Source organism: Cavia porcellus, unplaced genomic scaffold (assembly GCF_034190915.1).
Source record: "Cavia porcellus strain 051 isolate PalLab524CR breed Dunkin Hartley unplaced genomic scaffold, mCavPor4.1 scaffold_25, whole genome shotgun sequence".
Classification (NCBI taxonomy): Eukaryota; Metazoa; Chordata; class Mammalia; order Rodentia; family Caviidae; genus Cavia; species Cavia porcellus.
In genome coordinates this window covers 42756044-42769629 of record NW_026947508.1, presented here as the reverse complement: position 1 = coordinate 42769629, position 13586 = coordinate 42756044, and the positions used below count along the sequence as shown (strand labels likewise).

The 13586-nt window shown below is 34.0% G+C and overlaps 2 protein-coding genes and 1 pseudogene across 11 annotated transcripts in view; 2 read left to right on the top strand and 1 right to left on the bottom strand.

The window, feature by feature from the left end:
- LOC100722197 (sodium/glucose cotransporter 4) overlaps nucleotides 1-13586 on the bottom strand; it is a 239976-nt gene that overhangs the window by 66728 nt on the left and 159662 nt on the right. The window lies entirely within an intron of this gene.
- Spata6 (spermatogenesis associated 6) overlaps nucleotides 1-13586 on the top strand; it is a 149715-nt gene that overhangs the window by 123727 nt on the left and 12402 nt on the right. For all 5 annotated transcript variants that reach the window (XM_063236470.1, XM_063236468.1, XM_063236469.1 and 2 more), the window contains one exon: nucleotides 2399-2490. In XM_063236470.1, the coding sequence (XP_063092540.1) occupies nucleotides 2399-2490 (92 nt within the window). The remainder of the gene's footprint in view (nucleotides 1-2398; nucleotides 2491-13586) is intronic.
- LOC100722758 (heterogeneous nuclear ribonucleoprotein D-like) lies at nucleotides 6460-7339 on the top strand (annotated as a pseudogene).

Genomic DNA, 13586 nt, shown 5'->3' with positions numbered 1-13586 from the left:
ATATTTCACTCCAGCCTCTTCTTGGCTTAATAGTTTTTGTTGAGAAGTCTGCCATGAATCTGTTGCGTTTTTCTTTCTAGGTGATCTGTTTCTTTTCTCTAACAGCTTCTGATGTGCTGTTCTTGAGCTGAATTTCTGGGATCTTGATTATTATATGTGTGGGTGTAGATTTATTTTGCATATGGTTAGCTGGAGTTCTCTATGCCTAACTTATCTGCATATCAGGTCTGTTTGCCATACCTGGAGAGTTTTCTGCTATTATTTCTGTAAATAGTCTCATGTCATTTCTCTTGACTGCTTCTTTGCTGATAGCTATCAATGTTAAATTATTTTTCTCTGCATCGTTCTCCAACTGTTGAATTACTATTTCCTGGTTCCTTGTTATTTTTAAGAGGTCTTTCCTTTCATGATTGCTAGCCGCAATTCTGTCTACATGGTCTGAAAGTCTATCTTCAGTTTTGTTCAAGCAGTTTGCCAGTTTTCAATGGAGTTTTTAGTTTCCTGGATCTCTTTGAATCTGTTTCAGGTATTCTGATTCTTTTCTATATTGTTCATTCAAGGTTTCTGTCATTGTTCTATGCTCTTTTTAAATCTGTATCCTCTTTACATATGCTCAGCAATATTTTATTATGATTGTTGTTTTTTCTTTTACCTGAGATAGTATTTCTGATCTAGTTTCTTTTATAGCCTCATGAAGTCATTTCTTGAGTTCAGTATCATTTCAGAAATCTCAGGTGTGCAACTTCCAATTTCTTCTGTGCCTCCTGGACATGGTCTGTACGTTGGAGATCTGAGACTGCATTTTGCTCCTTTGTCTTGACATTTTCCTGGGTTCCTCTGGATGACCCAGTTGTGGGTTCCCAGGTGCTTCCAGCATTGGCTGCCCCTCATGGTACAGGGCAATGGGCCAGGCACCTGGGTTTCCCTGAACCCAGGTTCCCGGAGAGGCAGTAGTGTGAGGCAGGCTTTTTATTAGGGGAGAGGGGAAGAATTTCCCTTCCTAAGATCCCTAATCTTGAATGGGTATCAGTGCTCTCTGTGAGTAGTTTTAGTGGCTGTGTTCTAGTTCCCTCTTAAGTAAACTATTCCATTTAGTTCTTTCCTTTACCACACTTTCATTGTAGCCCTTTACATGTTCTGTGCTATCAGTAGAGAAAATACTCCACTTTTTTTGACTTCTTAGGATAAAAATATGCAGCTCCAAATTTATGCAAGGCAATATAAAATTCTAAAGGAAAGTTTCAAAAATAAAAAATACAAATACCATTCAAGTACTAAATAAGAGAAAGTTGCTTTACTTATGTTAATCATAGATCAAAAACTGGAGAGAGAAAAAAGCAATAATAGAAATAAAGGGAAGTACTTTATAATAATAAAACTTAGAGCTGTCAAAATTCTAAATTTGTACGGACATTTTCTGTGATTTTTAAACTTGTCCTTTTTATTGCTAATAGTTTTGCAGTGTAAATTCCCTTTTCATAGTAGTAAGTCATCAGCACATTTTAAAAATCATTTTTCTTTATTATCTATTTTCAGCTGTTTTTATATAAGTGAGCTCCTTATTAGTACTAATCTTTACTTGGTTTTACTAGTTCCTTTTGTTATTAGTTCCCTTCATTTCTGTTCTTGTGTGACTAAGGAACTAAAAGTATTGGCTAACTAGTTGGGAAAGATATTTTTTGTTGTATCATATAAAATTACCATGCACATGAACTTACTGTAAATGATACAGCTTACAAATGTGTGTCTCAGAATCCTGTTTCTTATGTCCTGTTTAAGCTGGCTGAGTGCATACCTGTAGCCCCAGCACTCAGGAGGCTGAGGCAGGAGAATCACTTACTCAAGTTCATCCTGGGCTAAATAAAGAGACCCTATCTCAGAAAATCAAAAAAATGTTATGACTTTTATGTGTCTGTTAGAAATTAAGAACAGGTTGTCCCTTAAAGGGAATAGCTATTAATTTGCATGCAGTTAACTTTTATTTTTGCCTTTTCTGGCTTGTTGTTGCATTTTGGCTTTATAAGTCATAGATCTATATTTGGATCTATATAGTTTTCTATGTAGATGCAAGTATACTTATGCCCACAAATAAGTACAGTCTTTTAGGAGTTCATGTAACAACTTGTAAGATGTTGTTAATTTACATATCTTGACACATCCATTTCCATTCATTTGTTAGTTCAAAAAATATAGGCTATATGCCTAGTGTTTGGTAAAGCTATATCATTCTAGACAAAAAGATAAGAAATTCTCTTCTGTTTCTTTTCTTTAAAGATATATAAGCATTTGATTAATATTGTAAAATGCAGAAGAAGAGGTATTTCCCAAAGAAACATAAGCGTTTTATTGTTGAAAACTGTGAACAAATGAGTTAATGAAAATCTTTTAAATTTTTCAGGATGAGAGAGACACAGAGAAAGACGAAGAACTAGAGCTGAAAAGAAGTCTTTTGTACAGAGACTGTGCCTATGACAGTGACCCTGAGTACAGGTATGAGCTTAGCTGATGCAGGACATTGAGCTTTTTCTTAGAACTGCTGTATACAAATAACCTGTCTATTAATCTGCTGATTTTGTGGGAAATCTTGAACCAAAAAAGATATTTAATAATTTTTAATGGTTGCATTATGAAGCAGTGCTTTTCATCTGGTTTAAGATTTCATTTGGTAACCCTGCAAATCCATGTTTCACTTTGCATTTATTCTAATTTAAAATTGGTTTTCATAATTTTACACAGTGAGTAAACCTTTCTATAAATGACATAAAAGCAAATTCTGTTCTTCCAGCCTAAAATTTCAGAAATGTTGGTAGTGATGTTTTTGCAAGTTTACACTAGCAAATTCCATGAAGACTTGCATGCTCTGTGTCACTAGATTGTAGAGTTAAAAAATGTAAGTTGTGAGCATATGGAGTCAAAACTTCTCCGAATCTTTGAACGTTATACTACTGATTACTGTGTGGCCTTTATCTTCCTGAGATTCCAGAACAAATATAAGAACTCCAAGTAATGTAATATATTTTACTTCTAACTTGGGTTTTATATACAAATCTCTGCCTTTACCATGGTAAGCTATGTTGGATTAGCTGGGAATGTATGAGGATATTTTCTTTTTCCCCATATTCAGAATATAAGTATGAATGTCACTGCCTTTCCCAAAATTACTGCCTCCCAAGGAAGAGACAAACTAGGTCTTTGATTAAGGTAAATTGTGAATTACAGAGTAATTTGAAGGAGAAAGAATCCACAGAGGAAATACAAGTTCAAAGAAGTTACCTTCAATGAAGTTTTTTTAATTCTTTGTTCTTCTTAAAATGCTGTTCCTTAATTTGTCATATGAATCACTGTCCCAATTTCAGGTGCTCAGTCCATATAACTACTTTTGATTTGTAGAGAAGTAAGGGTAGGGTTGATACAGGAATGAGTCCAATTTTCAAATTTTTGAATACAAATTCTTTGAGCTGCTTCTTAAAAATTTATATTTTGACCTCTTGTGCCTATATGTTCTGATTTCTATATATGGATGAAATCGGAAAAAATGCATTTTAGCAAATGTTATGGATAATTTCAGTACAGGTAATATAAGGACCACATTTTTAGAGACACTAATCTTGACTTAAAAGTCTGCCAAAACCTCAATATTAATTCTTATTATAGATCACCAAGTGATGTCAGTAACTATCAGTCCCTCAGAACTTTCAGTTGAAGGAGTTAAGGAAATAGAAAAGTTCTGCTTGTATGTTTTTGAGATGACTTTATAATTCTTGCCACTCTTATATCAACACTTGGATGGAGTGTTCAGTCCTTTCAAATGTTTCCTAAGAATGTTTTTCATACTAGTTCCAGAGCTAGTGCAGCAATTGTGATTGCAGTGTTAGTTTAGTTTTATTCCTAAGTCATGTTATAAGTAATAAAGATCCAGGGACAAAATAACCAAAGTTGGCCTTGATAAACTTCCACTTATCCCTGGCTTTCCAGAAGATTATGTGTTTGTATAAGGCTCTGTGTATGTTTCTAGAGAGATTCCTGTCAAGCACTAATTTATGTCTCAACATGAAGCTCTATGAAGGCAGTCAATGAAATATAGGAAGACTTATAAACTGGATAAACTTTGATTCCTTAAGCCATGCATAGACCCATTGACAGAAGATAGAAACCTTCCTGGCTAACTCTGACTAGTCATTTTCTGGCCACTAAGCCATGATAAACCAGGCTTAAAACTAGAAAGTTTTTTTTTTTTTTTAAAGAGCAAGGGAAGCTTAGCGTGGTGGTGCTTGCCTGTAATCCCAGCACTCAGGAGGCTGAGGCAGGCAGTTCCTTGCAAATTTGAGACAAAGTAAGCCTGGGCTACAAAGTAAGCTCTAGCCTGAAGTGCAAAAAGAGACCCTGCCTCAAAGTAAATAAATAAATAAATATAGATGGATAGATAGATAGATAGATAGATAGGTAGATAAAAAAAGAAACAAGGGATGCCAGCAACAGCACAATGTAAGGGAACCATAGTCCACAGCATCAGGCCAGGCAAGACTTAAACTAAGAGTAATAATAATGATACACCTGATAGGCAGATCAGAATAGAGATGCTTTGTTTTACCCAAAATATCTAATTTTCAAAAAAAATTGAGGTATTTAAAAAATACAACAGAATGATTCATATACATGAAAACTAAATCTCTGGAAACTATCTCAGGGAAGGCCAGGTGTTGGGTTCAGCAGACTTTCAACGGGCTATGTTTAGAGAATTAAAGGGAACCATTTTCAAAGTAATAAAGGAAAGTATAATAGCAAAAACTCATCAAATAGATAATATAAATTATTTCTCTTATATTTTTCTCAGTAAAAAATTATGCTTAGGGCGGGGCTGGGGATTTAGCTCAGTGGCATAAGTGCCTGCCTTGCAAGCAGGCAGTTGTGAGTTCGATCGCTGGTACCGCTAAAAAAGAAAAAGACAAAAAAAAAAAATTTATGCTTAGGGCTAAATGTGATCTCACAGGCTGCTATACGCCATATTGATTTGCCACTGATTATAGCAGATTTTAAATGTCTTTCTGCAGAAAATGCAGAATAAGAAAATACAGCATTTGTTATTTCGTCTTCTAAATATCATCCTATTCATGTTAACTTCCCTCGTGTCCTATATCACCCTTGTGTATGAAACTCATGGAAGGAAGTATTTTATCAACAAGTTACATGACTTTTCAGCTTTAGTACTTTGGATGTTAGGAGATGGCATGTGGAAAAAATATACTATTCCTATAGATTTCTTTGTCACTTTCAATTGGTTGTTTTCTAAAATATTTTAGACTTTTTATGACAACTCTACCAATTTCTGTGACCCCGGGAATTTTTTAGTATTTTCTATATATAGTTCAAATTTCTTTTGTTTTGAGAATGTTTAAAATCCCTACATTGTTACACATTTCTGTCATCAGTATCATATTTGAGCATTAATCCTGATTTTAAAGACAAGGGGCATTTCATACAATTGAGAGCTGGCTATAAAAAGAGACAAAGAAGAATGAAAATAATTTAAAATTTGTGTTTAGACTACAATCTGATCTTTCACAACTATTAAGCTAAAATTTTAGTAACTTTATTTTGTATAACTAATTACTGACAAAAACTGTTTTCCATTTGCTTTGCGTATTTTTCAGGATATGAGTAATAGGCATATACCAATAGAGTGTTTAAATTTTGAAATCACAACAATCTCCATCTGAAAATATAACTTTTGGCTTCACATTTTAAGTAATACAGAATTGACTGTAGTTTCCATCTCTTCACCATTAGTCACTAAATGATCAATTTGATGAATCTGTCAAGATGTAATAAATAGCCAAAAAGATGCCCTTACTATTAACCAATAGAATGAAAAAAGCTAATATGTAAACTTTAAATCTCTTTAGTAAATTTTTAAGTGAAAAAATATTGCTTAATTCTAACTTGCATTCATTCAACTCTGGTAATTCACATATCATAGAAACACTCTTATTAAATATTTAATATTAATATTTAGTATTTCTTTTTAAAACTTTTTTCTAGAAAGTTTTTTGATATAAATCTTTGAGTTGCTATATACTTAAGTAGCTTTTCATGGTATTATAACATTCTAGTTTAGGAGTCTAGGAAAGTTTCTGATTATTAGAAAAGGGTAGTATTCATCTTTTAAAATAAAAATGCAATCTTAGTGATTAGAACAATCTTAATATGAATGCATGTTACCCGAAGAGTACCAGGACATGTCTATACCAACTTGAACCCCCTTCAAAAAATACTACTTAACAACCAGAGTTCTTCCATGACTAGCAATTCTTTTTAAACTAATTTAACTTTTTAAATAGGGCATGAAAAACAGTAAATATAAATTTTAGCTTTCCTTCCACCATTTTAAATCGAGCTCCATACAACACTGCTGCTGCCAGCATCTCCACAACCTGGACCGTACGTCCACCTGCCCCTGCCGACGACTCTGCCACCATGGAGAACATGAATGATGGAGCAATACAGAGGAGTTTGCTGAGGGGTCCAGTATCAATGTGAGCACGAACCAGCATAATGACAGGAAAATGTTTATTGGAGGCTTGTGCAGAGATACAAGCAAGAAAGATCTGACTGAATATCTGTCTCGATTTGGGGAAGTTATAGGCTGCACAATTAAAACAGATCCAGTCAGTGGAAGATCAAGAGGATTTAATAGTTTTCAAAGATGCTGCTACCACTGATAAGGTTTTGGAACTAAACACAAACTGTATGGCAAATTGATAGACCGCAAAAGGGTCAAAGATTGGGAAAGAACCCTCTAAAAAGGTATTGGGGAGCCAGATATTTCTGAAGAACAAATTAAAGCATATTTTGGGGGCTTTGGAGAGATCGAAACTACTGAACTTCCCATGGATACAAAAACAAATGAAAGGAGATTTCGTTTTATCACATACACAGATGAAGAGCTAGTCAAGAAATTGTTAGAATGCAGATACCTTCAAACTGGTTCTGCGAGGTGTGAAATCAGAGTTGCACAAGCCAAAGAGGTAAATTGGCAGCAACAGAGCAACAAAAAGGAGGAAAAGGGACCGGAACTGGGGGCCTAGAGGTCATGGCTGAGGTCAGGGCCAAAACTAGAACCAAAGATTTAGTAATCATTATGATCAGGGATATGGAAATTACAGTAGTGCCTTTGGTGGTGATCAAAACCATAGTGGCTATAGCAGGTATGATTAGACTGGGTTTAACTGTGGGAACTATGGACAGGGATATGCAGACCACAGTGGTCAACAGAGCACTTACAACAGAGCAAGGCATCTCAAGGGGTGGCAATCACCCAAATAATTAGCAGCCATACTAAAGAGCAAGGCATCGGAGAAAACAGGAGATGCTAAGAAATCTTCCAGGACGACATTGAAGATTGGTCTTCTGTTGTTCTAATGATTGTTTTATAAAAGACTTTCTGCATCCAACTGTATATAGCCACCACTTAGTTTTCTTCGTTTTTACTTTGTCCTTTGCTATGTGTTATGATTTGTGTTTACACAAATTTTATTTGTATGATTTCTCATGTTAAGCCCCAAATAAATGCTTCCTTATGTGATTGTTTTTCTGCATGAGGTACTACATAGCTCTGTCAAGATGTAATTTTAAACAAGCAATAACTAAGGTGCAGTTTATTTTGTAGGGAGTTTGGGTCTGTGGAGAGAAATAGGATTGATTGTCCTGTTCCCCATTTTCATGTGTGTGTACTGTACTGTAAGGCTTCAGTTCTCTTAGTACAGGCTTCGGCTACACCTTTGAATAATGTTTTTAACCCCAGATACTTCATTTCAAAATGTAAGTCATGGTGTTGTGATTAGGGAAAGCTTTCTAGTAGACCATGTGTACTGGAGATGTAGGTCAGTAGTAGAGCACTTGGTTAACCAAGGCCTGGGGTTCTAGCCCCAGTACTTGCCCCAAAGAGCAAGAACTTGATAGTTTTGTTCCTCTCCGTGGCAAGTGTTGTGTGATTTGCTAGTTATTGTGACCTTGGAGTTATTTGGTGGTCTGTTAGAATAAGCCTTGGGTAATCATAACACTATGACTTTATCCTTTTGATTTTAAGAGACTGAGGTACACTAAAATTGGTAAGATGTATGGTTTAAGAGTAGTTAAAATGGATTTTTATCAGAAGTGTGACATTTTCAAAGTTCAGTCGGGAGACAAAGATTTGAGGTAGCGGCAGAATGATTAATTGTCTTTATTGATATGTCACAACCAACATCACTGAATAAAATGCTTTCTGTTTGGGCATTCTTAGGAAGCTGTTTTAGAATTGTGTGGCATGAGTTTAGAGAAATCATGCTAATCCATCTTACTTTTAGTGTAGTGAGTGCATGAGCTGACTATGCATTTTCGTGTTCAGCCTTAGGAAGGGACAGTGAGGATGATGGTACTCACCTGTTAGGTTCGTTAATGTGACTTCAGTTGCCATTTCAGGGTACCTTTCTGATGCACTGAAGGGAAAGTTTTACATGTAGATTTTAAAAGACTTTCTGGAGTAAATAGAAAACAGTTCTTTATCCAACACAGTTGAATTTAGGGAAGTTTGTTTCCATGGTTCCATGTTAGCTGCCAGGGTCTGGCATACATGTTCACATTATAGAAGTTGACTTCACACTTAAACAGTACAAGTTTTTAGTACCAATACCTGCCCCTCCCCCCAATTTGATGCCTACAACTTTGTTCCAATGATATTTGTACTAATGGGGCTATCAGGTTCAGTGTGTTGGCTTTGTTTTGCTGTAGCGTGGTACTAATATTGGCTGTTTCAACAGATTGTTTATTTTTGCAACATGGAATCCTAGGGACTGGAAGGGAGATTATTTCAAGTTGTCTTGTCAGTCAGTGTAGTGTCTAGAATAGTGAAATCTATAAGTTCAAATTTATGGTTAGGTTACAAGTTGACACTGAGATTGTACTTTTCCCTGAGTAAAATGAATAAAAGCTTTTTAAACAAAATACAAACTCAATTTTAAAAATTTAGTAAGAATTTTGGCTTTATGACATTCTGTTAGAATACAGTATGTACATATGGCCTTAATAAAATATGATTAGATGGCTGGACTACTGATCAGATAGTGATATGGAAGAAATCATTAGCAGCAATGCAAGTTAGTGTTGGAGCTACAAGAAGTATTCCACAAATCCACTGTGCTCAAGCTTGTAGTTATCTAAGCTTTACATAAGGAATAAAAATACATTCATTGTTTAATTTAACTGGATTAAGGATGAGAATACTTGGAAGTATTTTTTTCTTAGCTGGAATGATGGAAGAGAATTCAAAAAAAGAAAAAAATGTTCTATAAAGGTTGTTCTATACAGACATGATAACAGTGCGTTTTCACTAGTAACACCAAAAGGATGACTTTTTAAATTTTTTTAAATTTTAAAACACAAAACAAAACAGAAAAGAACAATGAAAGCAACACAGGACTTCACAACAAGACAACAAGAAATCAACAGTGGCTACCATAGGATGGCTTAAAATATCCCTTGAATATTTTGATTATATGTTTAAAGATTACTTGTCCTCTATACTCAGATATACACTAAAAGCAGCATTTGAGATTAAAGAAATGTTAGAATAATTAATTCAGACTCTTTCTTTTCTAGTGGAAGCCTCTTCTGTATCCTCTTTTGTAGCCTCCTCACTGTCACCAGGATAAAATTCTCTGTTTGGCTCTTAATCTTACTCATTGTTACCTCTACAAATGTACTTGGTATTTTATGATATTTTAGACTGCTCTGTACCTTGATTTTGGTACAATGTGATCCCTGGAATAATTCATATCTTTAACTGGTGAAAATCTTCTCATTCTTTAGGACTAAGCTCATTATTTTTTCTGAGATACTTTGACCTCAATGCAGATTATTAAACATTTTCTCTGAGATATAGCTGTATAATTTAACTTGTAGTATTTATCTCCCAGTTATAACTATTTCATTATCTATCTCATGCCTCGTATTAAGTATGAACTCCTCACAACCATAGATTTTATTTATTTTGGAATGCCCATCTAAGATCTCTGACATAATAGCAGTGGCACAAAAGGTGGCTGAATTTTAAAACTGGGCTCCTTAAGGGTGATCAGTTGCATTACTAGGACCCTAGGACTTTTCTTAGGTAAATACTCTGTGACTGCAACATTTAACATTTCTAGGTAAGGAACCAACAGTCAACCTGGGAGGCAAGCACCTGCGCAAAATAAATGATGCAAGTTACTGAACCTTATTTGATGTCAGAAGCTCATTTCTCCACATTTTCACTCAGGAATGAAAAATAAGTAATCTATAAATAATGAAATTTCAGTGAATCCACATAAATAGATGTTATACTGTTTATAGTTCTAGCTAGTAATAAAAAGAATTAACAGCTTGTATTTTTTCTATAAGCTTTTTTTATCTTTAAGAAGGCTAAGTCTCTAAGTGTCTTCCAGAGTGTGATTCCTAGACCCGCAGCTTTAGCATCACCAAGATACTTATCTAATTCTTGAACCGCACCCCAACACAGACTCAGACATACTAAATTAACAACTCTCAGAATTAAGCCTAACACTTTTAATTATTTTAAAAGATTCTTGTAATGCATGCTAAAGTTTTGGAACAAATGCTATAACATCAATACTCTTTACTGGTCTCTAATGACATTTTTATGGTATCTTTAACATACCTTTCATGTTTTATTGGACCATAATTATGGCTTCTCCTTTTCATCTATTCTGAACTCCAAGATTTTGAATATTTTCCTTCCAGCTATTCATCAGTCCATCCATTCATTCCATCCAGTATCTGTAGAGCATACACCATATGCTCAGTACTGTTCTACGTGCTTTGTCCAACAAGATTTTTCTGGGATAGAAACCATTATTCATTATTACAAGTTCATTTCTTGTTGTACAAAATGCCTTTGATTGTATTGACTTGTAACCAAAAGTTGAAAGTATAGACTATATGTGTATATATATATATATGTATATGTATATGTATTTATATACATATACATATATATATGTCATCAACTTTAAAGTGTATAAATAGCAAATGACCAATATTTTATTATTTTATGAACTTTTTATCCTTCTTACTGTTCAGACTTTTTCCCCATATATATCACTTTATATTTATTTCATCTGATAACTATTTATTGAAATCTGGGTTATTGTCTGTATATAGAATACTATTTGCTTGGTCTTTGTTTATCAAGTTCCTTGACAAATTTTGCCATCTCTAAGAATACTAACCAACATACTATGTATTTTTACCATTTGAGCTCTTTATAGACTCTTATCAGGGTGATGATTAGTCGTAAGCTGCTTTCTGAATTTTATTTATTGCAAGCCACTGAGGTGATACTTTATGACAGCTTTGAGACTTATATTTTGTACTGGAACCAAGGCAGTTGCAAATCTATGTCTGATAACAACATAGTACTTTATTACAGATAATTAAAAGCTTGGTTTATAAATTTAGAAATACACATCATGATGTTAATACTTGGTAGACCTCCTATTACTTACCTGTCAGAGAGTTGGGTAGCGATATGTGTTAAAGTTCAGACTTCATTTGTATAAGTTTATTGTCTTAGAATCATTCTGTAAACTAAACAAAATGTGTTTGGAGTATATTACTACCCAGTAGGCAGTAAAGTTGGTGGTAGTGAACAATGACAAAAGGACAGTTATGAGATTTGTGAAATAGTAATTAGCACATGAAGATCAAAAATAAGGTAATAAATAAATCCAGCAAATAAACAAAATTCAACATATAGGAAATTAGTATGAAAGGACAGAAGCATCTGTAGGATTTAGACTGACAGATGTATTTGCAGATGCCTGAGCTACTTGCAGAATATTTCTGCTAACATGTTTATGTATGTGGTTCCTCTAAGATGTTAATGTCAAAAAAAAGTGTTTAAAGTAACAGCAGGAATTAGACTTGGAGAGAAATTTTATGAAAAATTAATTATGTTCAAATTGGCTACATTTTTATGCAAAGTTAATGGAAGATACATGCTGACTATATCAAAGCAGTAGCATTGAGATTTGACCAAGGCTGTATGAAAAATTTAAACATACTGGTATTATTATGAAATGTTTTAATTGCTACTTGTAAACTGAGTAAGTAAGATGTGGATAATGATAATCATGTCTTTTTTTTTTTTTTTTTTTTTTTTGTCTTTTTCCTTTTTATCGGTACCGGGGATTGAACTCAGGACTGCCTGCTTGCAAGGCAGGCGCTTATGCCACTGAGCTAAATCCCCAGCCCCCGATAATCATGTCTTAAAACACTTTTAATAACCTAGAATCTATATCATTTCAAAATTACCCAGGGTTAAAGAAGTGATTTCAAACATAAAATTTGTCAAGATGTCATAAATATTGATAGAAAACACAAGGTAGAACCATTTTAGCAAAGTCATTAGGAGGCAGATCTTTGCTATGGTAAATAGAGGTACATTTTTCAAACTTTTTATTATAAACATATCAATACTAGCAGGAGGATTGTTTAAGGTTTGTACATCCTAAATGATAATAATAATAAAGTGAATACCTAACTACTTACTGTCATGCTTAAAAATAAAAAATATCCAATTCTTTTTAAGCCATGTATACTGATTCTTATCTTTCCACCGATGCTACTGTGACTTTTCTGTTACCTTTTTAAATTTTTCTTTGTAGTTATACTGTACTTGTATCCATCCTTAGGCAATAGATTATGTAGTTGTCCTTCTTCTAAGCTTTATATACATGTAATTATAACTATGTAATGTTCACAAATTGCTTTTTCTACTCCATTGGCTTTTCAGATAAAACATGTAGCTCCACGCCATTAACTTTTCCTCCTGGAATGTACATGTGTATTTACATTGTTTGCAATTCCTAGCTATTACAGTGTTATTTTATGAACATGTCTGTATATACATGATGTTACACATGTGTAAGGATTTTGCTGGGAATGGGGCTAAATTACATAGTCACCCTTACTGAGCACCAGACTGTCCAAAGTGATATATGCTGCATCCTCACTGACATTGTCAGGCTCTGAGGATGTTCACATAGGCACTCTGTGGCTTTTTATGTAGCCATTTTTATTGTGTGCATGTATCAGATTCATATCAATCCAAGTAAATTATCTTCATAGATACATAGCTCTAAGAGTTCATATTTTACAGCTGATAATAGAAGTAATGTCATAGGATTGATAAGCAGGGAAAATATATTACTTACATGAAGTAAGATTCTTCTAAGTATATGTCACACTTAGTCACAGGAATATAGACTTATGTGTCACAAATTTCTAGCAGACTTGAGAGATCTAATTTGTAACAAGGCTTCATTTACTGAAATAGGTATATATTTTAAAATGTAGTAAAAAAATATATGTATAGATTAGGGCCAGGGATTTAGCTAGTGGCTCAAGCACTTGCCTGGTAAGTACAAGGTCAGGAGTGCAGTTCCCTGGTACAAAACATACAGTTTTTTTATTTAAAAAAAAGTGTTTATAAAAAATAAGTTCAATCTGTGAAGAAATCAACATTTATCTCTAGAAAAATGATATATTAG